The 25041-nt window shown below is 41.6% G+C and overlaps 5 protein-coding genes across 5 annotated transcripts; 2 read left to right on the top strand and 3 right to left on the bottom strand.

Moving 5' to 3' along the window:
• On the top strand, positions 1 to 1593 carry LOC138207025 (C-X-C chemokine receptor type 2-like). Its single transcript, XM_069164006.1, has one exon. The coding sequence runs from the start codon at positions 44 to 46 to the stop codon at positions 1103 to 1105; it is 1062 nt and encodes a 353-aa protein (XP_069020107.1). The 5' UTR covers positions 1 to 43; the 3' UTR covers positions 1106 to 1593.
• A 1507-nt stretch (positions 1594 to 3100) lies between these two features.
• slc19a1 (solute carrier family 19 member 1) lies at positions 3101 to 9768 on the bottom strand. Its single transcript, XM_069164097.1, has 6 exons — positions 9727 to 9768; positions 8143 to 8700; positions 6669 to 7452; positions 5249 to 5441; positions 4709 to 4850; positions 3101 to 4422 (listed from the first exon to the last, which is right to left on the bottom strand). Exons 2-6 carry the CDS (start codon positions 8422 to 8424, stop codon positions 4222 to 4224), a joined length of 1602 nt encoding a protein of 533 aa, XP_069020198.1. The 5' UTR covers positions 8425 to 8700; positions 9727 to 9768; the 3' UTR covers positions 3101 to 4221.
• A 759-nt stretch (positions 9769 to 10527) lies between these two features.
• Positions 10528 to 15547, bottom strand: LOC138207143 (lymphocyte function-associated antigen 3-like). The gene is made up of 11 exons (XM_069164181.1): positions 15294 to 15547; positions 14286 to 14435; positions 14075 to 14200; positions 13823 to 13989; positions 13420 to 13519; positions 13237 to 13338; positions 13036 to 13056; positions 12702 to 12722; positions 12531 to 12557; positions 12404 to 12454; positions 10528 to 12300 (listed from the first exon to the last, which is right to left on the bottom strand). The coding sequence occupies exons 1-11, from the start codon at positions 15370 to 15372 to the stop codon at positions 12281 to 12283; spliced, it is 864 nt and encodes a 287-aa protein (XP_069020282.1). The 5' UTR covers positions 15373 to 15547; the 3' UTR covers positions 10528 to 12280.
• Positions 15548 to 15977: 430 nt separating this feature from the next.
• On the bottom strand, positions 15978 to 20031 carry cyp4f3 (cytochrome P450, family 4, subfamily F, polypeptide 3). Its single transcript, XM_069164180.1, has 13 exons — positions 19828 to 20031; positions 19479 to 19623; positions 19333 to 19386; positions 19043 to 19170; positions 18532 to 18653; positions 18314 to 18460; positions 17883 to 17994; positions 17652 to 17718; positions 17222 to 17351; positions 16928 to 17061; positions 16771 to 16835; positions 16598 to 16680; positions 15978 to 16520 (listed from the first exon to the last, which is right to left on the bottom strand). The coding sequence occupies exons 1-13, from the start codon at positions 20029 to 20031 to the stop codon at positions 16313 to 16315; spliced, it is 1599 nt and encodes a 532-aa protein (XP_069020281.1). The 3' UTR covers positions 15978 to 16312.
• Positions 19982 to 24572, top strand: LOC138207140 (insulin receptor substrate 2-like). The gene is made up of 7 exons (XM_069164176.1): positions 19982 to 20071; positions 20805 to 20882; positions 21638 to 22145; positions 22578 to 22827; positions 22960 to 23209; positions 23308 to 23881; positions 23972 to 24572. Exons 3-7 carry the CDS (start codon positions 21661 to 21663, stop codon positions 24366 to 24368), a joined length of 1956 nt encoding a protein of 651 aa, XP_069020277.1. The 5' UTR covers positions 19982 to 20071; positions 20805 to 20882; positions 21638 to 21660; the 3' UTR covers positions 24369 to 24572.
• The last annotated feature ends 469 nt before the right edge of the window (positions 24573 to 25041 follow it).

Raw genomic sequence — 25041 nt, 5'->3', positions numbered from 1 at the left:
TGCGATGATGGTGTACTAATATCACTGTTTTCCATCCATAGCCATGTCCTTGACCTATGTCTTTGAGGAGAATTACTTTGACCTGAATGAGTCTGTCCCACTCATCCTGAATCCAAAAACACTTTCATGCGATCTAGAATCACTGAAGCTTCCAACAGCTGTGATTATGTCTGTCCTCCTCATTGCCATCTTTTTACTGGCAATACCAGGGAATCTGCTGGTGGTTTGGGTGATCGGCACCAGCAGACAGGCTCTGACTCCATCGGATGTGTACTTGTTTCATCTGACAATAGCAGACGGTCTGATGGCTCTCACACTCCCGTTCTCTGCAGCATCATTGACCTGGGGATGGATCTTTGGAGACTTCCTGTGCAAGTTCCTCAGCCTCATCATCGAAGCCAACTTCTACACCAGCATCATCTTCCTGGCTTGTATCAGCATCGACCGCTATCTTATGATTGTGCACGCCAGTGAGACATTTAGGACTCGGCAAAAGATGTGCAGCAGGTTCCTCTGTACGGCAGTGTGGGTCCTCGGTGGGGGTCTTGCTCTGCCGGCACTGTTCAATGATGCAATCAAGATCGACTCTGACTTAGGTCAGGTGATAATTTGCTCTGAAACCTTTGACATCGGCAACCCAACCGGATGGAGGCTCGCCATTCGTGGCTTCCGCCATATCTTTGGTTTTTTGGTCCCACTTGTTGTCATGGTAGCCTGCTACAGCATCACTGTTGCAAGGCTGCTGCAAACGCGTGGTTTCCAGAAGCACCGGGCCATGCGGTTGATCATAGCAGTGTTGATTGCATTTCTGCTGTGCTGGACACCGTACCACTTAACCATAATGATCGACACGCTGATGAGGGCCAAGCTGATACAGTTTGATTGTGCTATGAGGAGCAGAGTGACCAAGTCAATAGTTTTAACCAACAGCCTGGCTCTGCTCCACAGCTGCATTAACCCTTTCCTCTACGCATTTGTAGGAAAGAAGTTCAGGAATAAAATGGTGCTTCTTTTTCAGAGGAAACGCAGACAGGAAAGGATTTCAGGGTCAAAGTTCAGCCGGTCAACATCTCAGACCTCAGAAGGATCCAGAACTGTTTTCTGAACGCTTGGTAGACTTTTTTTCTACATGTAGTACACATTATAAAATGAACCAGTTCACAAACCAAACCAATCAGGAAATATAATAGTTTACTTCAATGAATCATCGTTTTAATCATCTTTTTTTCTCACTTTTTTTTTTTTTTTTTGCCTGATGAAGGATATTTCAGTACATCTGCACGTTCTTTCTCATATTCGACCTTTGTGTTATGTGTTATACTGCTGTCCTCTATTGGTCTTACTCTGGTGAAACTCGAGTCCATGTTCATTTTTATTGCTCAAAACGGAAGCAGCTTTAAATTTGTGCATCAGAGGTAACGTGGATCTGTTACCGTTTAGGTGTTTCAAACCAAACGCTCTTGAAGTGCATGTATTTTACATATGTAGCTAAATGATGCACCAAAATAAATTCAAGCCTTCACTCTGACAAAGCTTTTAGCAGCTGATGTACATAATGTTTCAGTGTTTATATATTTCATACATTTATTTTGATTGTCATGTTGTTTGTATAAACTATAAATATTGATATTTTTCTGTAAAAATATGGAAATGCCCTAAATGCTTTTCAGGTTGTGTTCTATTGTGAATAAATAAAATAAAAAAGTGAAAGGCTTTGCTATTTTCCAGTGATGAATTTGTTCCTCGCGATGGATTCTCCTTTCATCACAGCGCCTCCTGCTGGTCATACGATTAAATTGGGCTATTGTAGACAGTCCTAAAATCTATATTTTCGTAGACCCTCTCCAATTCACCTCCCATGCAACAGGGGTATGATATGAAGACCCTGAACTACAATTGGAATTGAAAAGGTGGGCTGCATTATTATTATTATTATTATTATTATTATTATTATTATTAGAGGTAGTAGTAGTAGATACAAAAAAAAATGGTGAAACGGTTTACTTCTTGGCCGCCTTCGTTCTGCTCTTCGTCTTCATGTAAAAGTCTGGACGAATGTTTCTCACTTCCAAAAAAATGCCGACATCCAAGTGTGAAATTAACCACAGCACAGATTTAGTTTTTGATACAAACTGTTAAAGAACTGAACATTATTGGACGCTTAGAAATCTTGAATCAAAATGAAAAGTGTATTTAACCGCAGCTACTGACGGACAATTACTTTCACTTATAAATCTGATGGTAATTCGTTTTTAAGATGAACAGTTATTAGAGTTCGGGACAACTAGATGTTTAGTTCTGATCAAAACAAATAGGAATTAAAAAAAAGACCAATATTAACACCAAACATTTGGTCACTTTGCAAATCTTTTATTCTTACCAAAAGTAAAATAATGGAATAAATTGGACATTTCTGTGAATCAATAAAATCCCCAAATTAACCACTAGAGAGCAGCAAGTCAACACGGCAGTGTCACTGATTAGTCATGACCTGAAGGTTTGAACACTTGTTTGTTGCTGCTTTTCACATTAATATTTATGTTTTTCTGATAATATACATACTGCTAAATGTCGAAGATTCATTGCGAAGCCTTTTTGTTGGTATTATTTTATCTGTGTAAATGTTTTTACTCTAAATGAACTTTTATGTGCACATTTATATTCTAAAAATATGAACATAAAGTACCCTCAGCACTTTTTTTTTTAGAGAGACTCCCGTGTCTTTTCCATCACCGGTTATTAGATCTGTAGATTTTAAATCACAGCTAGTTTTCCAAAAAAGCTAATTCTCCAGTTAAAACGAGTGTTTCTTCCAGTGGAGGTTCAGCACAGCGACGGGTTCAGCTGTAGAAACAAGATTTTAAAAAACAAATAACTGGCTTCCTGCAGAGAAATGCAGGAAAACAAGTACGGATCAGAGAACTCTTGGTCTTCCTGCTGTGAGCAGAAACTGCAACTGACCAAACAAATCAAATTCAAGAATCCATCCTTTAAACATACTATTATTATCATATAAACTACCGAAACCGACTTAACTGTAGAATTGTGTGAATAAAAAAAAGTTTGGTTGACTACAAAGTCAACAAATTGATGGAGGCTCTTCTTATCCACCAAACGTAATTTATTTGTGAATAAAAAAGAAACATCTGATTTCCTTTTTACAGCATTTAGACAGGTTCACAGTCATTTTTCAGCCATTATCTCAATCAAAATAAAAACAAATAGATCGACACATTCTGAATGTTAAGTATAAATCCACTCAAAAGTCATGACAAACACAAACTACTGTTTCCTCGGCACCTCCACTCATCTGCTTTTTAAGTAACTAAAAACCTGCTGAAGGTTTCCACTGTAGCTTGCGTTGAATCAAGTAACACTGCATTCCTACGTATCTACAGGACCAACTCAGCGCCCGTAAATGTAAAAACAGGCCATCCAAAATCAAGAACAACGGACTTCAGGGGTTCTTCTCTGTGGTTTGTTTTTTGCCAAAATGACAATCAGACAAACTCACAAGCAGCAAGACTGAAAACTAAAAGCATTGATTTGTAAAACTTTCTATAATTTTTTTTTTTTAAAAAAGCCTCCACGGTGTTAAAAAGTACCTGATAGAGATTCAAATAATTTTTTTCTGGTGCTGCTTCTACAAAACAAAGAGCATTACAAATAAAATCATTCAAAAATTAAATTGCATTGTATAAACCACAACCCCATAATATTTCACATAATGGGCTGATACAGAGGCAGTGGAAAAACATAATATTCGTAATCTGATTTATAACACTGAGGTTGAAATGTCACTATGAATAACGAAAGCACTACTGTTCTAATGTGGTCACTTTTTTTCCCAACTGGCACTTACAATAAATGCAACATTAAGTAAACAGGAGGAGTGTTACACGACTGAATGTCTGTGGAGGACTTTATGAAATACAAAACATAAAACTGGTCCTGATATTCAGTGTTGTGTAAAAGCAGTGTCACTAAGTGCTTTAAATTGTGCTTTAAAAGTTGATCGTCACACACAAATACAAAAGACGCCAGCTTGTGTGACTGACACAGCAGAAGAGGCACTTTGAACACTAAACAGCTCCCCAACATCATCAGAGGGTAAAAAAAATTATTGATGCCTCTGAGTCTGAGGAGCTTATTGGAAATAAAATGGAATCCAGGTAATAAAAGATGGAAACATGTTTAAGGCAAGAGACGCATTCCTTGTGATTATGCTATAGCACTTTTGCCGTTAGAAAGAGGCTGAGTTTCTGAATTTATTGCCACAGGGCTGAGCTCTATGGGCGTGGCCTGTTCACTGGCCCCGCCTCCTGACCTGGGCTGGTTTCTGTAGTGACGGGTGATGACAACAGCGGCGCAGACAAAATAGATGATGGTGAGAATTGCGAAGTAAATGAAGTACACCAAGAACTGTAGGAGGAAACAGAAGTAAAATAATTAATGTCCGGATGACAGCTGATATCATGAACTACTGACTGAGATGACGCTGTGTTCACGATCACTGTAGGAGGTACAAGGAAACATTTCTGCACGTTTACAAGGTATTCATCTGAATGTAGAGAGAACTGAGATCAAAATTATTTATCAGTCTCTTTTTTTAAATTATTTTCTTACAATGCAAATCCTTTGATGAACACACAAACTTGCACAAATTCAATAAATAATAATGGTGTGACACATCGCTGGGCAGACTCACCTGGGAGTGCACGTCCAACGCCAGGCCCCTCTTATCGGAAAATATCAGATTGATGATGCTCTTCAGTATCGTCCCGAAGAACGTGTTAATGCCAAACACCAGGGCGCAGAGCTCCTTGGTGAGAGACGAGGCGATCTGGAAACTACGAAGAGACGACAACATGGTGACAGAGCGGACGGCTGATTGCGGCGTCACTCCGCTGAAGGAGTCAGACCTCTTTCTCTTCATCACAGCTGACTCACAATCACGTTCAGCAGGTTCTCACCATCTTTATTTCCTCAACTTTTGCTTTAAATTTCACTCATTATGCGTGTCAGCGCATAACAAGTATGCAAATCTGCATTTTCAATATTTATCACGCTGAATCCTCTGACCTGTTGATGTTGTAATCTCAGGATAATTTCTATCATCTTTGCGCCGCTGCTCGGCGACCAACTTCCTGCTGCGCCGCAGTTTAAACTCAGGATGAGGAAAGTGCTGTCGGTGCATCGGTGAGTTTCTTATTAAGACGGTAAGCGGCAGACCTTATTTAACACTCACGTGGCAATAGGCACCAGGAACTGGTAGAAGCCTCTGAAGAGGACGTAGGCCAAGTAGCAGAGCCAGATGTTGTCTGTCGTCCTCATGAGGAGCAGCAGACCCGCCTGCACTGCTGTAATGATGCCAATCACCAGCTCCGACCACACGTTCCACCGGATTTTAACAAAACCCGCCATGAAGGAAGCCATCGCACCTGCAGAAACAAAAAGAAATTATCACCGCTCCTTAAATACCATCACCTTTTCATGACAGCACGTTGTTCATGTTCAAATCTGCAGCATTTCCAGACCAAATGTTTGGTGTTAATATTGGACTTTTTTTTTTTTATTCCTATTTGTTTTGATCAGAACTAAACATCTAGTTGTCCCGAACTCTAATAACTGTTCATCTTAAAAACGAATTACCATCAGATTTATAAGTGAAAGTAATTGTCCGTCAGTAGCTGCGGTTAAATACACTTTTCATTTTGATTCAAGATTTCTAAGCGTCCAATAATGTTCAGTTCTTTAACAGTTTGTATCAAAAACTAAATCTGTGCTGTGGTTAATTTCACACTTGGATGTCGGCATTTTTTTGGAAGTGAGAAACATTCGTCCAGATTTTTACATGAAGACGAAGAGCAGAACGAAGGCGGCCAAGAAGTAAACCGTTTCACCGTTTACATGGTGCAATTATTCTATTGGTGAGTTTATGAAAAGGGTTAATTGAACCGTTTGCAATGGGCTGAAATTGTAATGGGTTTGGGACTGTATATTCTAACTGAACTGGTAAAATGGAGCATTTTTATTGTTTGAGAGCTTTTAAACCGTTTTTAAACAGGCTTCAAGTAAATGTGGCTTCTGTGTCGTTCTTCCTTAAAATGAGGCTGAGGAAAAAGGCAGCAGTTAAAGTGGAGAAGTTGGGACGCCACGGGTGGAACAAATCCCACTAACGATGGCTCCGTTCCAGCAGTAATTACTGACATTAGTTAGACAACTCAGCAAGGTCTTCTGGGACATTACACTTCAGTGTAAAAGGAACAAAATGATGTGACTCTTTGGCTCTGGTGTGACAACTCTCTGGGAAACCAATCTGTTATCACACCTGTATTTTAAAGTCCTGCGCAAACAATCCTAAATGAAGAATTATTTGTGTGTTATCACAGCAACTCTTTGATGCTACTATTAATGCAAAGCTTCCTGTTGGCCTCCAACTGGAGAGCTTCTCATATTTTCTTCTCGTGCACACAGTTGTCCCCTTTTTTATATCTAAATTTAGCAAGCTGGATCTGCATGGCCTTGTGGAAACCCCCTATGTTAGAGAGCGGTGAAGATGACGCCCAACTGAGCATAACATTATAATACTAATTATAATAATAATTAGACATAAAACACTGTTACTTCTGTAAAAACTAGACTTTGAATATCCAGAAGTGTCTCACTGAGTAATGTCGAAGCTGCTTCCACCGCCCCGTTGTAAACGTGCTTGGACTCGGTGGCCGGGTAGACTTTGTTCCACAGGATGTGGACATAGAACAACACCAGGTAATACCCCGTGGAGTTAAACACCCACCACAGGGACCAGAGCCTCAGGTTGGGCCTCTTCAACACGTTCCTCAACTCCAGCAACATCTGTAGAAAAACAGAGTCCTTCCAGCGGGATACAGAGCACAACGGGGTGGCAGAGGACAAGCCCCCTTCTTTGGGGTTCATTTTGTCCAGTTCTGATTTGGATGCTGCGGCTGCCAGCTCCCTTTGCTCCTGGTTCTTGGTCTGGTTGAAGAACAGGGAGCGTTTAGGCCACGGCAGACACAGTGACAGCAGCAGACTGAAGCTGACGAATCCCAAAGAGATGGCGTTGAGGGTGTAGTAGCTGATGTTGCCGAAAGACATGCATAGCTGTCCCAGCACGGAGCTGGTGAAAACCCCCAGTAGGACCGAGGAGCGCGAGTAGCCCGCCACGCGTTGGTAGAGGACCGGGTTGACTAAGGAGAAGATGTAAGAGGAGTAGGCCACGCGGCAGGCCATGTTGACGCCGTAGAAGAACTCCATGAACTGCATCTGGAGGAGCGTGCTGCACAGGAGCAGGATGACCCAGATGACCACCTGACTGACACCTTGGATGACCAGGACCGGCTTGTAGCGCAGGAAATCCGTCAGCAGGAAGGCCGGCACCAGCATGACCATGTAGGAGTACGTCAGGATAGGAGTGATCTCATTGGTCACCTGGAAAATAATGAAGCCAGTCAGTGAGTGTCGTGAGACACCTCCAAAAGTCACGTTTTAAATTGTTTATTTGATTTCTGTAACCTCTGATTTCATGGCATTGGGTTAGTTGAAGTCTGAAATGTCTCTGGCAGACTGACTTTGTTTTCACAAACACCAGCTTTAGATCAGCTGCACTAATCAGGAAACATTTAAGGAATTATGGGAGATATAAACAGCCTGTGATAAAACCTGCACCTTGCAAAGAGTGTTTGTCGACACTCTGTTCCCGGCTGATTGGAAAATAGCTCTTGGTACGAGGTCAAGAGAGATTACAAAAACAAATAAAAAAGAGTGATTCTACAAATCTCTATCAACCTTCACAAACCTATCACACTGACCCAGTTTGGAGGAATGTGAACTTTGGCCACAGTAAATGGATCAGTAAACTCCCACAGGGAACTCATTAATTCTCCTGTTCAGTAACTGCATGGAGGCAAACCGGTTAAATGCTCTGAGAGGTTAACTTTCTGCACAGATTTATTTCTACGAAGTCTGAACTGCCCACCGGTGCAACGGTTGAACTCGACATCTCCTCCATGTTTCACACTAACTTTCACTGCGTCGATATATATTCCAAATGAGGTTGCACCGCTGTTCTTTTATAACAAAGAAAGACGAGACACGTATCCGTCTGAGGGCGTCACTCACCTCCTCCCTGGTGAAGTTCTTCTCGGGGCTCAGCAGATACGGTGTAATGAACGGCTCCCCGGGTTTTATCGATCCCATGAACCCGTAGAAACACAAGAATATCACGGCCCACTTCCACTTCGTGGGATCCTCGGCTTCCTCCGGGGGATCTTTGGAGGGAGACTGGACCTCCGAAGCAGCCATCTCTACAGCTTCGGCGTCTTTGGACGCAGGCACTTCCAGATCCATCTCCGTCTTCCCGTCTGACCTGTCCCCGCTCCCTGCCGAGTCATCAGCGACCATCCTGCCAGCTGCTTCGAGGCCACTCTGTTCTGCAAAATGCAACTTTTTCTTTCGTTCTGACAACTCACCACGTGAGGATTTGTTTTGATGTGAGTTCCTCTCAACTCTTCTGCCTCTGGTGACGACGAGCCATTTAACAGGGCAGTGACCGGGTAGTTAAAATGCTACATGCTGTCGTTGGCATGCAAGAGAAAATGTTGACCTTTGCTCCAGTCCACGCAGTGACATTGTCTGACAGCACGCTACCCAGCGGCTGAGTCCGGTGTCATTGTTAAACTGTAAACACAACAATATTGTCAGTTAGTCAGACTGCTCTGACACTGCAGCTCACAGCTCTGGAAAACGATGATGGTTTGCAATGACGAACAGACCGCAAACGTCATTTTGTTCGGTAAGAATACGTGTTGGCAAAGTTTCTGGACTTCATTTGCTGTTTAACTTAGGAAATACGTCAGGATATACACGGGTACATAGAGAATGAAGTGCAGCAAAGTTTATAGCTTTCCCTGTCTCTGTGCACATAACAGCTCCATTCATGCGCAACAGGGAGCAGTCTCTGGACGGTTTGATCCCAACTTGTATATGGCAATTTAAAAAAATCAAAACTTTCCATACATATATATATATATAAATATAATATAATATAGCCAGGCAAGATGTATGTCCCAATAAATACTACACCGTATCGATTCTCTCCACCCACAGAAAATATTTTGTGTAGCCAGGTTCTGTTTTAATATCACAATATGACAACATAAAAAAATAAAAAACCAGCAGATTTTTCCAATTAAAGAAAGGTGAGCCTGTGGATTTTTGTTTTTTAGACTCTTCACTTCTATCAAAATTGTTGTCCATTCATTTTCTGTGAATATTAACAATATATTCAAATAATTGTTTCAGCTCTGGAGTAAAACAAGACCAGACCGATATAGTTTTCTCAAAGATTGCATGAGAGCAACAACCAGGCGACTGAACTCTTTAGCCTCGTGTCAACATTTGAAGGAGCAACGCAAACAACTTGCACAATCACCTGACCGGCCAGCGCAGTGTTTTAACATGCAAGAGGCTCCACACACCAAAACAACAGCAGGTGCGAAGTTATGGCGAGCTAACTGGCTAACAATATGCAATGAGAAGACATCCTTCTTGCTTTTGTTCGCACAACACAGCGTTTAATGGAAAAAAAAACAAAAAAAACGGACAACCTGTTAACTGGACACCGAGCTGGCTTCCCATTATCAAAGTGTAATTTATTTGTGTTGCGTTGTTAGGCTGCACAAAAATTCAGTAAACATGACCTACCTCGTGTGCTCTTATATGAAGCTGCTGCTGCTCTGAATTACGTGCTGTGCAGCCTGTGTGTGTGACGTACATGTTTCAGCAGACGCACGGACTTCTGGGTAATGTAGTTGTACGGCCTGGATCACAAAAACTGGGATAACAGCAATTTCCCCCCCAGATTTTTAAAATACGTAATAAAATGATGTTTACCGAGATGGTAGTTAAAGGCTAAACAGTTAAAAAAATAAATAAATATATATATTTTTGTTTTTTGTTTTTTTTGTATCTACTACTACTACCTCTAATAATAATAATAATAATAATAATAATAATAATAATAATGCAGCCCACCTTTTCAATTCCAATTGTAGTTCAGGGTCTTCATATCATACCCCTGTTGTATGGGAGGTGAATTGGAGAGGGTCTACGAAAATACAGATTTTAGGACTGTCTGCAATAGCCCAATTTAATCGTATGACCAGCAGGAGGCGCTGTGATGAAAGGAGAGGAACAAATTCATCACTGGAAAATAGCAAAGCCTTTCACTTTTTTTATTTTATTTATTCACAATAGAACACAACCTGAAAAGCATGGGTTGCCGATGTCAAAGGTTTCAGAGCAAATTATCACCTGACCTAAGTCAGAGTCGATCTTGATTGCATCATTGAACAGTGCCGGCAGAGCAAGACCCCCACCGAGGACCCACACTGCCGCACAGAGGAACCTGCTGCACATCTTTTGCCGAGTCCTAAATGTCTCACTGGCGTGCACAATCATAAGATAGCGGTCGATGCTGATACAAGCCAGGAAGATGATGCTGGTGTAGAAGTTGGCTTCGATGATGAGGCTGAGGAAGTTGCACAGGAAGTCTCCAAAGATCCATCCCCAGGTCAATGATGCTGCAGAGAACGGGAGTGTGTACCCTCATGGTTGAAATGCACTTGTTGTAAGTCGCTTTGGATAAAAGCGTCAGCGAAATGAAATGTAATGTAATGTCATGAGTGTGAGAGCCATCACAAAATTACACTAAAAAAGATGGGAAAACAGAAGGTGCATGCACAATATACATTTTTCAAGCTTTAAAAATTACAGCCAATTCACATAATTTAAGACTCCCCAAACTTTAATTGTGCAGCTTCAAATGCTCCATATTCTATTTAGTTACTTAGTATAGTGGTTTATTTTCACTATTAGTGAAAATAGGTCAAAAGAGAGTCGGTTTTATTTACTATAGCTCGTATAAAAAAAAAATCCTCAAACAACAATCCACAATAAATACCAGGGTACAAATCTGTCAGTGCCTTTTGTCTAAAATGTAGAAATTCTGTAGTGTTCCTAGCGCTGCAATTTAATTCTCATTGAAATAAACTTGAAAATAAAGTAAATGCCTTCAGATTTTTGTTACACATGTTTACACAAGTATTTGAGGTTGTTTAAAACATGTACATGCAGGATATATTTAAAGAATAATTGCAAGTCTGATTTTTTTTTCTCCCATTAACGGTATCAGCTCCAAAAATCCAGTAACGGTCGTTTAATGAAGTAGTGCTGCTTGTAGTGTTAATAACACGAATAATCTGACACTAAAGCCAGTTTGATCTTGAATGAGTCTCTCGTAACCAAAAGTCTTCATCCTTTCACTTTTCTTTTGAAATTAGATGGAGAGAAAACTTAAGTAGAAAAACAAACGCATTGTCCATTTTAAAGACACATCTACTGCATAAGTACTCAAACACTTTAACTTCACAGTTAAAAACGATAAAGAGCTAAAAAAAAAAAACACAAAAAAAACATCAGTGCCCTCTGCAAGGTGTAAGTTTGCATAAATGATAATAGAAATTAAATGACCAAAAAATATAAGAACAGGAAGATTGATTTTGGGCATTTGCCCCACACACACACACACACACACTGGCGTGCAGCTGAGGAGTCAGTGGTGGAGTACTGGACAAAGCTCTTCCTGTTGGATGATCCACACAATGACCTCTGTTTTCCCACGTCGGGTCAGTTCAGCTCCTCCCCAACACAGACAAACCTGTTCTCCAACAATGCGAGGTCGCATGAATGTCCTCCACCAAATCACAAACCACCCCCCCCGCCCACTGGTTTAATGAGCTGGAGGTGCCGGTCCGTGTCAGGTATGCATGTCCGCTACGAGAAGGCACATTTTCCTGGGCTTCCTCGTATTGTTTAAATTCTCTCTGACTCTTGAAATAAAGCTCAGGAAGATCTGCCCCTTAGTGAGAGCTTATCGGCCTGTTTTTTTCTATTCTAATTGCCTTTTTTCATTTTTCCTTGTAGTGTCTTTTAAAAATGACTTTAAGTTGTAACAGCTAGTTAAAATAGTGTTGCCTTTTGAAAACATCTTGACACTCAAGTTCTGTGGCTTCAAAAACCTTCATCAAGTAACACGATCCCTCAAAAATCTCCTTTTTCAAGTTTCAATAATATGTTTTAGTTACTGCATTGATCCCAGTCTCTGGTCTATTTCCAGTTTTTTTGTTGTAGTGAAATTCTGTTTGCTGTTTCTTCGAACATTTCCGTTTCAGGTCTTGACAGGTTGTTGTTTGGCCATCTATAGCATTTCGTATTCCTCTGACAGACGACAAAAGGAAATAAGATTAAATGAGTCACCCATTGCTGCTAATAACACCAAAACCTTTTGCCACAGTGATAGCTGTTAGTGGATGCATCTTACCCTCTTGTTGTCCCTTGTGTGAAGGACCAGCGGCGCCGTTAGACTCTGTTGCTGTTGTAACAATATGAACATAAAGATGTTAACTTTTAACTTAAAATAAATACAGACCATTGACTGACTAACTTACGCTGCCTCTCGTCTTTCTTCCAGAAGCCTGAAGAGGTGGAAAACAAACAAGAGCAGTGATGTAAACAGCAGGTACAAGCACAGAAGAACCAGAAGATGATCTTATTTCTAAAGCAACAAACAAGATTTTTAAGACATGAGAGCAGTAATAGCAGCTCTGGTTGTTACTGACCTGGTTGCCATGGCATGGAAGCTGCAGGGAGACAAATACAACAGAGAATTAATATGTTGGTTAATTCTGCAGACAAGATGTCAGAATAATTTGATATTTGACAAACTTTTCTTGATGTTTTCATATTTTCATTTAACAAGCTCCAGTTTGGACCGGTGGGTTACACATATTAACAGGTCGCTTCCTCTTGAGTTTTTTTTCTGTCACCAGCACCTGTCGTGTATTTTTAGATGTGGAGCAACTGCAGCTCACAGTTTGAATCGAAAATACCCAAAACTGTATAAAACAACTTTTACTGTTCTGACTCGGAAATCTTTTTTTTTTTTTTTCTTACCTTTTTCGAAGAACCACATCCCTGCAAGAAATCAACAGAGTGATTACAATCTGAGATTACATCCATCTTTATCAGTCTGAAATGAGATACAAGTGCAGGTAAATGATCCAAATGAAACAGATTTTATTTGTATAAATCAAAGCTTAACTGCTGATGCTGAATGTTATTATGCTGATTAAATACAGTCTTCTGCTTTGTCACCTGCTTTGAATCTGTGAAAGACAACCAGCAGGAGCACGGCGCTCAGCAGACAGATGAAGACTATGAGTCCTGAGTAGATCTTCAGATCCCCTACGACGGCGGCTGGAAAATGACAGCGATGAGTGATTTTTAATGGAAGCACTCTTCTGTTGTAGAGTTTGATGTTTTACAGTGATAACTCACGAGTGGTGCTGATGAGAGGGTTGGCGATGTGTTCACTGCTCTCCTGACTGATCGGATTCTGCAGCTCACAGCTGACCTCCGTCATGTTTGAATCATTCTCCTGGAAGAGCGGTGAAAAAGTAAATATTACCATTTATTTATTGAACACATTCACTTTTTAAACTGTTTTTTTTTTGGGGGGGGGGGGCCTTCAGCATGTTTAGATTTACAACCAATCAAATAAATAATAGGAAAAGAGCTGAATCACATGAACAGAAAGAAAAGAACCAATATTTATTTTCATTACTTTATAAAGTTTATTTTCTCAGTTTATTACTTATTAATTTAGTCTATTCATTGATTAATCGAATCAGCACAGCCACAAAGATACCGACCAAAACTCCTCCCACTATATAAACAGTACCTTAACAATGACAAGCCAGTTGTCAGATGAAACTGACATCTCCTTATCATCAGACCCCCATCTGTAGGTGACTGGTTCAGCTCCGCTGGTGTTTGCAGCGCAGGTCAGATTACATGTGATCTTCTCCTTATCACAGGATGCGATGACAGAAGGTGAAGGGACCGGAGCTGATGTCATTGGAAAAAGACTTTATTTTTTAAATCTCCACGTTGCTTCACTTAATGAATCAAACTGTGTAACGGACTCACTTACAGATGACTATGAGTCGTATTGGCGTGCCCACGACGTTGTTGATCTCTGGCGTGTACATTTTGTTGTCGTGGTGAGTTAGGGCTGTGATTGTCATCACTCCGTTTGATGTGTTCAGGCGGCCGCGAACTTTAAAGAAACACGGACAGTGTCGGCTTTACAACTAAAGTCACACGTTATTGAAAATACGGCCACATTAAAAGACACGGTTTACCTTTAAAATGACGGTATTTTGTCATATCTGTTCCATCCCACAGTATCGCGATGTTAGGATTGTCTTTCCATGTGATGCTGGTGATGATGCCCGTTTCAGAGGCAGGTACGAGGTCGACTTCATCACCCAGTTTCCCGTAGACTGTATTAACTTCACGGACAAGACAGAGCTCAGTGGGCTGCTCTTATCACCCAAACATCCTTTAAATGGACCTTCAATTGACTGGAGTCAGATTTTAGATAATGGAGGTTAATCTGTTTCCTTTTGGCCAGTAATCTTTAGACTCATTTTACACAAGTGTCTCATAATGAGGGTTCAAGTTTTACTCCGAATAGTGCTCAACTCAGTATTTCTAAAATGAAAGCCAGGTGTGTCATCGACTACGCCTTTAGTTTTAGCAGTCTTTGACATGAAGCTGCGTCTTGAAGCAGGCAGCTTTACTTTACTTTTCAATGTTAGAACATGTTCAGTGACAGAGTCCAGGAGACTAATCTGCATGTAATCCTAATTATTCTGTGGCGGACTGCACTCAGGTTTTTATTTCTTTTTCATCCTCCTCAATTATACTCTTCTCTTCTATTTGTTTCTATTGAATTCTGTAGTAGCCTATTAAATTATGTTACAATTTATCACAATTAATGCTCTATTTGATGTTCAAGTCAATAGTTTTCTATTACATTTCTTATCCTATTCTTTTCTATCCAATCTGTTCGCCCCTATTCTATTCTATTCTATTCTATTCTATTACTAACTGTTCTGTAACTATTCTATTCTTCAAAGTATTCTACTTTATACTGCAGTGCTGTGTGTTGTTGTCTTGAGCTGCAGCAGTGTGGTAAACTAGCTGGTTCTGCACGCTGATCTGGTTTGGGTGGAGTCTGACATTTGGGAAACTGGAGCACCGAGAAACAATCCAGAAACAATCCACAGCAAACAGGAAAAAAACTTCTTTTTTTTTATCATGCATAATCAACTCGGTTTAGAGAAAGCTTTGAATTGTAAACTCACCGGCCTTTTCAGTCCCAGCAGCTAAAATAACAACCAACCAGCCGACCCACACCAGCATGCAAGTCACAGACGGGCTCATCTTCGTCTGGTAAACAGTCAGAAACGAGGAGAAATCCACAGAAACCAAAGAAACATGTCAGACAACGTTAGTTAACGGCTAAACTCACTATAGTCTCAGCATCCTGGCTTTAACCGATATAATGAGATGAGAGAAATCAGGTCTGGAAGTGAAAGTTAAACTGAAACCACCTTCAACAGGCTCCGCCTCCCCCCGTATTATTTATTACCATTACATAAATACTAATATCTACAAAGATTGTTTTGTACTGTTTATATTGTTGGATCCTCAAAATAAAAGCTTTCATACTAATGCAACTAACTTTATGTGATGCTTAATAAACTTTTTAAAAGAATATTAAAGTAATAATTCCAGATTCAAAGCAGCAAATCTGCGCCCCCTGTCGGTTTACTGCAGCCAACACTTGACAGAAAAATAACTTTCTTTAAATAGTAATTACACCACAGTGTAATCTGATAAATAGGAGTGTAATAAATACTTTATATTTTGTCTCTTATAGAGTAAAGTATGGGCCCAAACTTGTCCTGAATCAGTCAATTCAGGGACAAATCTTTTTTAAAACCAACCCAAACCCAGAGATCACTCTGTAGATGCGTTTATTTATTCAGTCATGATTTATTTAAACCAAATTTAACACAGTAAAACAGTACCAGCAGTGAAATAAAGCACAAAAAGTTGCATCAGTGTATTGCTTACATTGCAGTATGCAATTTATCATATTACCTTACGTTTACATAAAAAAAAAAAAAAAAAAAAAAAAAAAAAAAAAAAAAAACAAGAGAAAGAAGACCAACAAAGTACTTTGTCGGAAATAAATGTTAAAAATGCTGCTAGAAGCTGAATAAAAATCATTGTAATAACTTCAAGCTGTAAATCCAGAGCCTCTGTGTTTTTGTTGTCTCATTATAAAACAGGTGAACATGTCATCTTGTTGGATCATTCATCTTTCAGGTTGGGCCACGTTCAGAGGCTCCAGCTGCAGCCACAGGCCTCCCTCGGCACGCAGGACCAGTTGAGGGAGACGGCGAACTCCACCAGAGCTGCTGCCTAACTCAGGGTTCACCCCCGGGGTCAGACGAAACCTGAGCAGGGTCAGCGCCACGACCACTCGCAGCTCTGCCAGGGCAAACTTCTGACCGATACAGTTCCTGTGAACAGACGTGGGTTATTTTCTCTACCGATACACTCCTGACTTATAGTCGGCGCTTAAATGATAAAACTCAACCTGGGGCCTGAGGAGAAGGGGATGAAGGAGTGAGCGTTGCGGGGCTCTGCGTTGGTCAGGTCAAAACGCAGAGGATTAAACTCCTGGTTAGAAAGTAGAGATCATACAGATTTAACATGACAGATTTATCCCAAAGTAGGAATCAAATTCAGATTATTTCATCAACTTCTTACATGTGGGTTTTTCCAGACAGCAGGGTTGTGGTGTGTTCCATAAATACTGACCAAACAGATTGCACCTTGGGAAAGTTCACAGGAAAAAAAATAAGTATTTTGAGTCGAAAGGTGATCACAAACTGACAAAACACAGCTTCTTAAGTGTGCTCGTCACCCGCTGGTACTGTGCAGTCCCCCGGCAGCGCCATGTCCTGGGTGTACTTCCTCGTTACGGCCTGCACAGGACAGTGGAGCCTCAGGCTCTCTCTGATGCACATGGTGATGAAGGGAAGGTTGGTAAGATCCTCCCTTTAGATCAAGAGACGAGGAAGTGCACACATATTGTAAGTATTTTATCATTTTAACAGGAATTTAACTGATTTGTTCATCTGGTTTCATGGATGGATAAAGGAGTGAGTGTGTGTGTGTGTGTGTGTGTGTGTGTGTGTGTGTGTGTGTGTTTTCTGACCACTCTATTTCATGTTCATCTCGTCCCTTCATCAGATCCATCACTTCCTGCCTGCACTTTTCCTGATCGTGAGTGTGGCGCGCTAAATTGTAGAACGTCCAGCAAATCGCACTGGCTGTTGTGTCGTGACCTGTGGAAAAGGTAGGAGCATTTCATCTTATTTTAAAAGTGTCCGGGTACTTGTACTGTCAACTAAGACGAAGGTAACAAACTTTAAACTGCAGCTTTAAAGTAAGACTGCGTAACTTTCTGATGGAAGACAACATTCATTCTTTATTTCTATGATATTATTTTGTCTGTTCACCACCTCGGTCATGTTAGTTATGACTCTTTGCTTGTGCTGCTGCTAAACTATATTTTAGCCGCTATCCTTTTCCTGTAATTGACATTCGTCACCAGAGTACGATGTTTAGTAAATGTTGCATCTCACCTGCAAACATGAAGGTGTTGGCCTCGGCCTGTATCTCCTCATCGGTGAGGCCTTTTCCGTTCTCATCCTGCAATGCACACATTTTAAAACAATATTTATCAGTAATACAGATTCACATTACAGTCCTTGGTCTTTTAAAATAATCTAATTGGTAGCCTTTTCTCATCTGCTTCCATCATGCTGCTTAAATTATATTTGATTATATTAATTACATGTCTTCTTCTGTCCCACCTTTGTCAGCAGTATAATGTCCACAAAATCTTTCCTCCTCCGTGGTGTTGTGGTGAGATTAGACTGCTGGTCAATCAGGGCACGGCGCTTCTGAACCACTTTCCTGGTGAACCTGCAAACCGTGGACAGAATACAGTCGAACAAAAATAGACACGACGAGAGCGGATTTTAAATATATTATCAAAGAAGATTAGAAATAATTTATTATGCATTAATATAGCATATTGTGAGTTACTGTGTGATACTGCACATGAAAAGGTGGTGACCTAGAAAATTACAATTCAATAGAACTGATTATAAACATTATTTCATGAGAAAAAGAAGATAATCAGTAACAGATGTTTCAGTAGCTGCTTGGTTTTCACCATTTTGCAGTATTAGTGTGTCGTCACACTTGCAGGGAGGTCAAAAGGTCAAACCAGTGCACTTACGTGTGTACAATGCTTAAGGCCTGTCTGAACCGTTTGCCCTGCAGTGATTTCCAGTAAATCCAGTCCCAGTGGTGTAAAATCTTCTGCCGGCGGTCTATGATCAGGTCGCTGAGCTCCACTATGGCTGACACGTACTCACTGGTCGTCCTGCAGAGAGGATTTTTCTTCAGTACAGTGCAGTATAGGATATGTGGGTTGAAATAATTGTGTTTCCTCACTCCTGACAGTTGCTGTTGTAGCTGAAGGCACATTTCAGTAAACTGTCCAGTGTCATCAGAGTGACATGGTCAAACATCTCTATGTTGTTGCTGCCTTCTGCCACCAGGCGGCGCCACTTCTCCTGAAACACAGAAACAATGAGGGAGATGCAGGACACGAGTTTCAGCTTCTGCACAGAAACTAACCGAGATTTAAATTATACTTCAGCATTTTGAATGCTGCCTGTAGCCGTGTGCACATAAAATAAATCACTCTGATAAAATCATGACCACAAAGCCAGGATAATAAATTATATCGTACAAAGCCAAATTAACTACAATGATTCACAATTACTCTTCTGATTTAAAGATGGGCAGACTTTACGTTTTAACAATGACGTAGAGCTCGCCACTATCATCCTTTTATGTGCAGTTTTTGATGCAGACACCAATGGTTTTGCAGCCATTTTACAGATGTGTAAATTAAATGTCAAAGACACAGTTGTGTGTGCTGTGCATGTGTGTGTCTTACATGCATGGTTTTAGTTGAGGAGTTAAATGGGATGACGTAGCTCTTCAGAATGTCAAAATGAAAAGCTGGAGTCAGCAGTCGCCTCCTGCGAGCCCACTCCTCCCCGTTGCTTATCAACAGACTCTCTCCTGGGACACAAGACATAGATGAACAACACTTGGTGGTTGAGAACAGTGTCATGTGACTATACAATTGCTGTAGTTTTATTACACGAAAGTGTGCTGAAACATGAAACAAGCGGTGATTCAAACTGACTGGACGTTGATCAGAGCAACATGTGTTTGACTCACCCAGCCACGGACGCAGGTGGTCATAGATGAGCTCATCCTTCACTGTGATGCCGGCTTGAAGACGTAAATGGAAGGAGAAGAAGAACATTAAGCGATGTAAACGTTGAGGTCGCTGCGCTGTTTGTTTCCGTGGTTTGTTACCCCACCAGGTGCCATCAGCAGAGGTTTGACGTAGTCAGGGTGGAAGAGTCTGACCAGGTGATAGAAAGGACCGATGAACCAGCTGCACGAGTGTTTGTACGTCCGCACTAAGTCGTCCACCTGCAGGAGGCCTTCTTCGGTGCCCTGCATCTGAGGCACAAAGGTTTTACCCTGAAACCAATCTTAAAGACGTGCACTGATGACTGCAGTCATACAGTGTGAAGGTGAGCGGGTTGCTAGATTCTCAGAGAGCATTTTATTGTAAAGAGAGCATCCCACACGGGTTTTCCTGTTCACGTTGTGTCACTATTTACCAAGCATGCCCAGATTGTAGATAATGTTAGTGTGTCCTACCTGACCCAGGTGGCCGATCAGCCATGAGTGTGCTGGTGGCTTGCTGAAGCAGGACAACCTGTGAGTGTACCAGGCGTGACGTAACAGCAGCCTGGCAGTCCAAACCGCAACCATAGCAACAAGTCCTGTACCGACTGCCTTCAGGACCAGGCAGAGGCCCGTCCAGCTGAGGACCTGAAAGAGGACACTGTGGAGGACAGCCATCCTGGTGCAGAAGGTCAGAAAGTAATCCCCGGAGCTTCAGGTGAGCATTTATCCTGCTGTGGCTGTGGGCGTGACAGCTGTTTATGTAGAAACATGCAGAAACCGATCCAGCGGTTATTGCAATTATTTCAACAGAAACAACTTCTGTAATTATTGTGAAACATCACTTCCTTGTTGCTTGGAAAAATAATCAGGTCTTTTCCAGATCATCACATGACATGGAGACATAAAGGAGAAGATAAACTCAAGAAATAAACTGTGACTTTTTAAACAAACTTTGTAGAAGCTTTAAACCTCAAAAATAAAAAAAACATAAGTCTCAATTAAAGATTTTATTGTCATCTCTCCCTTTGTTTTCAATCATTAGTTCTTAATTTTAGCAATTAATTTAAGGTCATGAGGAAACTTAATCTCTTCACCCTTTGGATGTAAATGATTTTTGTTTATTTTCATTTACATATTAATTGTCTTTTTCTCTTGTAAACTTTGTGAGAAGTTCCTTTAAAAATAGCAATCGGTCTGTACATCAACAGATTAGTTAGATGTTTTCAAAATATATTTTATAGCTTATTGAAACATAAAATTAGATTTTTATATGCTGGCAGGTTTCTTACTTGAGAATTTAAAATATCGAGTTATTAAATTGTTCCTTACCTGAGTGATTGCTTTTACGAAGTCGCTCCTGAAGGCCACACTGATTGACACCTGGTTCACCTGCCGGTCAAACGAAGCCGGAAGTCACTGAAAATGTGATTTCTGCTTGGCTTTTGCAGGCATCCTGAAACGAAAGGCTGAAAGCATGCGACGCAGTGCACGTTTCCAGGTGTAATGTTTACACCTGTCAGTTTCATGTAAGTTTAATTTATCCAAACAGGGCTTGTTAACTTGCACGTTTAACTAGTTAGCGACCGATATTTCAACAGTTCCGGAAGGAGCTGGAATTTGTCCATAAACATTTGTTTTTCCAGATATGTTTTTAATAGTAACACTACAACTTGTATAGGCTAGTATCTGGTCAGATTAAAAATTGTTTGATTAATATGAAAAAAAAAAAAAAAATTGTATAATTGGGTATTGATGTTTGAAGAAAACAGCATGAACCATGATTTTAAATGTAGATGGAATCTTTATTTTACTCTAAACTCCAAATTATACATTTGGATTTTAATATAATTGCTTGTCTTTGAAAATCTTAATGTCCAATTGCGTTACCCGAATAATATAAATAAGAGAGGTTAATACAAATAATAATTATAATTATAAGACCTTATTTGGGCTGTTTTGAAATTGGTTAAGTGACAACAAATTTTTGTAGGTGCTGAAATACTCTTTTACAAATGGATCTTATTTTCTGCAGGGTCTCAGACAAGCTTTTGAAGAGCAGGAAATAGTTTTGTAATTTGGCAGATATTGCGTTCTTTAAAAGTGATGTGGCCACACTGACTCTGTGACGTAAACTTAAAGTCTGGCTCAAGATTTTATGTCTGATGTGTATTTAGTTTTTCCACCCAGCTGATTTTTCTAGTCACAAGACTTTCAAAAAATGATAGTCTAGTGTCACAGCAGACCGTAGTTACTCCTTCTTCCTCCTGTGTACATGCGGCAGGTTTTCAGCTCGACATAAACGAAATGGCAGAAGGGCATGATGACAGGTGTGCCAACCAAAGGAGATCGCTACCTGCTTCCTGCTCCCCTCTGTCGTCTCGCTCCTGCAGCTCCACCCAGACGTGGCTGCCAGTCGGGTCTCCTGTGCCGCCTCCCTGGGATGATCCTCTGACGGGGCAGGATGAGGCACGCAGAGACCGTCGCATCGGGATGCAGTTGAGCGAATGTCCTTCGCCTCAATCCTACGAGGAACTCTCCTGCACCCGCCGAGCTTGCAGCCCTCTGGCTCCTCTCGTTGGCACCTTCATGACCTCCTCCGGGCCTCAGAGCGACGTGGTGAAACAAGGTTACCTGGGGAAGCTGGATCGGAACCACAGGAGGTATTTTGTCCTGAGAGCAGGAAGTCACACCGGGCCGAGCCGACTGGAGTGGTACAAGAACCAGGAGAAGTTCACGGCGACGGAGAAGTCTGCTGGTAAAGCTGCGATGTTCAGCTCGAGCAAGCAAGGGTTAGTAAAAGTAACTACAACTCATCAAAGGGCTTAAACGAGGTTTGGCAGCATGCATGAACTCATAAAATCAGCTATTTTAATCAGCCTTAATGACCAGCTCGGTAACCCTGGAACCAAAACACTCTCTGTGCATTATTTAACATTTTGCTGTCATTTGATTAGTGACTCATTTTTATAGTATTAAGTACCATAGTTTCAGTGTGCTGACAGTATTCCCCAACTTGGGTCCATGAGGGTCTAAGGAGAGACCATAAGAGAAGCATAAAAATGACGTATTTCTTGATAAGGACCAATGATTTTCTGGAGTCGGGTATCTTTATGTTGATGACAAATCTCCCCGGGGACGGATATCAACTGTCACTCTGGGCAGAAACATAAGGAAGGTAACTAAAGGAACGTTCAAATCTATAATGATATCCTGTTTCCCAGGGTGGTTTACCTGCGCTGCTGCCTCGGTGCCAGTCGGCTTGGCAGTTCCTGGAAAGGCCACATGGTGGCGCTGTATGCCAAGGATCAGACCCTGATGGTGGTGATGGAGGATCAGCGGGAACAAGAAGACTGGTACCTGGCCATAAAGAAACTGATGGAGGAAGAGCAGAAGGATGAAGAGCATGGAGACGGGGCAGATGAAGAGGACGATGGGTATTGCACGCTGTCCCCTTCGGCTTTCTTCAAAGAGGTTGGTCCAGAAGTTTATTGTTTTTGTCACATACAGTGGACATAAATAAACTAAAAGACCTCTTTCAGTACGATCGCTTCTTTATTGGGTATAAAGCTTTTGCTGCCTCTGCTCCTTTCACTTTGGTCAAAGGTGTGGCCCGTCACGGTGAAGCCCAGAGGTCTGGGCAGTTCCAAGTCCCTCACAGGGGAGAGCCGGCTCTGCCTCACTGCGACGTCTCTCATCTTGGTCCGAGTTTGTGCACGCAATGATTTGCCGTCTGTCTCGATACCTTTGTTGAGCGTTCGGCGCTTCGGCCACTCGGATGGCTTGTTTTTCTTGGAGCTCGGCAGGTCGGCACCGAACGGCCCTGGAGAGATCTGGATGGAAGCGAGAGACCACGGTGATTTAAAAAAAAATTAAAAGTGATGTATATTTTTTTACAGTGATGTGCCTCAACATGTGAGTGAGACTGATCCCTTTCATCCCTGCTATGCACAGGAAACCCAGCTCTGGCCCAGCACATTCATGAGGTGGTTCGGGAGATGGTCCGGACACTACAAGCTCTTCCAGACTTCAGCCGCTCACCAACCTCCAGTCACAGTCATACTCACATCCTACTGGCCTCAAAACGCTGCAGACCCAAATACAGAGATAAGCCCGTGAATGTGAGACCACCTGGTCCCCAGGCCCTGCTCCCCAGAAACCATGACATGCAGACTAGTCCAGCACAGTGTGACCTGAGGCCCTGCAAACCAGACCACACAAATCCTGAATCTACCCTGAGCTTCACCTCCCGTCTCAGCCCCTCCAGAGCCCAGCAGAGTGCTGTGCCTGAACCTGGTAGCTACATGGAAATGAAAACAGACCAGTGCAGCGGTAGAGTCTGTGAGGTGCAGGGCAGGGAGCCAGAGGAGGAGGAGGAAGTGCCCGGCTACATGATCATGTCCCCGCAGGTCAGCCCCAGCACTTCTGTGTTATCTCAGGATGATTATGTGACCATGGTGAGCCCACATAAACCCAACCGGCCGGCTCACTCCATCTCCTCCTCTTCCCTTCAAACATCTCTCAACAGGTGCTTAGGACACTTTGCAGGATACACGACAAGTTTAAGCCTCAAAATTTACCATGAAGTTACCAATAAATACAACTTGTGTTCTTTTAGCTCCACGGCGAACTCCCCTCTGCACCCGTCACGCCATCGGACGGACGAACACAGTCCGCAACGCTGGCTTGTGACGTCAGTCCAACGGTCAGGAACAGAAGCTGACCAATCACAGATGAGCATTGGCTGCTCCGCTCGAGCACAGGATGACGCAAGGCAGCAGGAACAACCAGCACAGACCAGAGCCAGTTCTGGTCCTGGGAGGAGTGTTGATGGATGCGGCCTGATGACCACGAGCAGACCGGACTGTACGAGGCCACAGCGGAGAGCGGAGAGTCTGAATTCTCATCCAGGCCGCTTTAGTCGACTCATAGTTGTACCGCATCAGTTTGCCGTTAGAAGAACTTGGCTGTCATCATGTCTGCCATCATGCCTTCGAGCTAAAGATAGATCCTGAGTGTTTGTACTAAATTATGTCTCAACAGAAACCGATTATTTATTCTGACACAGAAAATAACTTTATTGTCACAGGCCATGAAGTATTGAACTTCATGAATGAGAATATTTCACTTGTTTCACTTAATCACACTTGCATGTTGCACACTTGATGTGAAAGTGCACGTGCAAAAAGAAACTTACCTTTAATGTCTTGCACTGCATACTGGAGTATATGTTTGAGAAAAATAAAGTTTTGTTTGTCTGAAAAAGTGTTTGATTATATTTCAGTTAAACAGCAACTTGGGATCCAGAAACACCTCAGACATATGAGCTAATTTTGAAGTCAAACATCCAAAGCTAAGACTGAAAACTGCCCAGATTTAACTGCTGATTTGAACTATTTTGTATCCTCTTTAATGTACAGTAATGCATCATAATTTTAGCGTGACTGTCCTGTGACAACCACGTGGATTTTTCACAATACATTCAGGAAGATTGAATTAATTTGAGAAATACAAAATTACAAACTCTTGTTGATAAGTGGTTTTCACTTAAAAAAAAAATACAAAAAATACAAAATATATATATAAATAACAGGATTGCGCAATAAAGAGGACACGTGCTCTGAGGAATTTAACCTGCAACTCTGACAATATTAAATGCGATATGTGCAAACTGTATATTTATTTCAC

The sequence above is a fragment of the Embiotoca jacksoni genome, unplaced genomic scaffold (genome assembly GCF_022577435.1).
Source record: "Embiotoca jacksoni isolate LCO1_2020_lvr unplaced genomic scaffold, fEmbJac1.0.p SCAF_30, whole genome shotgun sequence".
Classification (NCBI taxonomy): domain Eukaryota; kingdom Metazoa; phylum Chordata; class Actinopteri; family Embiotocidae; genus Embiotoca; species Embiotoca jacksoni.
This window is presented reverse-complemented; position numbering and strand designations above follow the sequence as displayed.

Bases quoted from the DNA above. Each gene is read 5' to 3' on its own strand.
- slc19a1 (XM_069164097.1), bottom strand. From the start codon at position 8,424: ATGGTCGCTGATGACTCGGCAGGGAGCGGGGACAGGTCAGACGGGAAG. The intron at 5,442-6,668 runs GTGAGACACTTC...TTGTTTCTGCAG, and splicing joins AGCAGCTTCGACATTACTCA to GTGCGATGGCTTCCTTCATG. The intron at 4,423-4,708 runs GTGAGTCTGCCC...TTCCTCCTACAG, and splicing joins CGTTGGACGTGCACTCCCAG to TTCTTGGTGTACTTCATTTA.
- LOC138207140 (XM_069164176.1), top strand. From the start codon at position 21,661: ATGGCAGAAGGGCATGATGACAGGTGTGCCAACCAAAGGAGATCGCTA. The intron at 22,828-22,959 runs GTTGGTCCAGAA...CTTTGGTCAAAG, and splicing joins CTTCGGCTTTCTTCAAAGAG to GTGTGGCCCGTCACGGTGAA. The intron at 23,882-23,971 runs GTGCTTAGGACA...GTGTTCTTTTAG, and splicing joins CTTCAAACATCTCTCAACAG to CTCCACGGCGAACTCCCCTC.
- LOC138207025 (XM_069164006.1), top strand. From the start codon at position 44: ATGTCCTTGACCTATGTCTTTGAGGAGAATTACTTTGACCTGAATGAG.
- cyp4f3 (XM_069164180.1), bottom strand. From the start codon at position 20,031: ATGGCTGTCCTCCACAGTGTCCTCTTTCAGGTCCTCAGCTGGACGGGC. The intron at 17,719-17,882 runs GTGGGACAGAAG...TGTGCATTGCAG, and splicing joins ACATTATACTGCTGACAAAG to GATGAGAACGGAAAAGGCCT. The intron at 16,836-16,927 runs GTGACGAGCACA...AACTTTCCCAAG, and splicing joins GGACTGCACAGTACCAGCGG to GTGCAATCTGTTTGGTCAGT.
- LOC138207143 (XM_069164181.1), bottom strand. From the start codon at position 15,372: ATGAGCCCGTCTGTGACTTGCATGCTGGTGTGGGTCGGCTGGTTGGTT. The intron at 14,436-15,293 runs GTGAGTTTACAA...TTGTCCGTGAAG, and splicing joins TGCTGGGACTGAAAAGGCCG to TTAATACAGTCTACGGGAAA. The intron at 12,301-12,403 runs GTAAGATGCATC...GTCGTCTGTCAG, and splicing joins ACACAAGGGACAACAAGAGG to AGGAATACGAAATGCTATAG.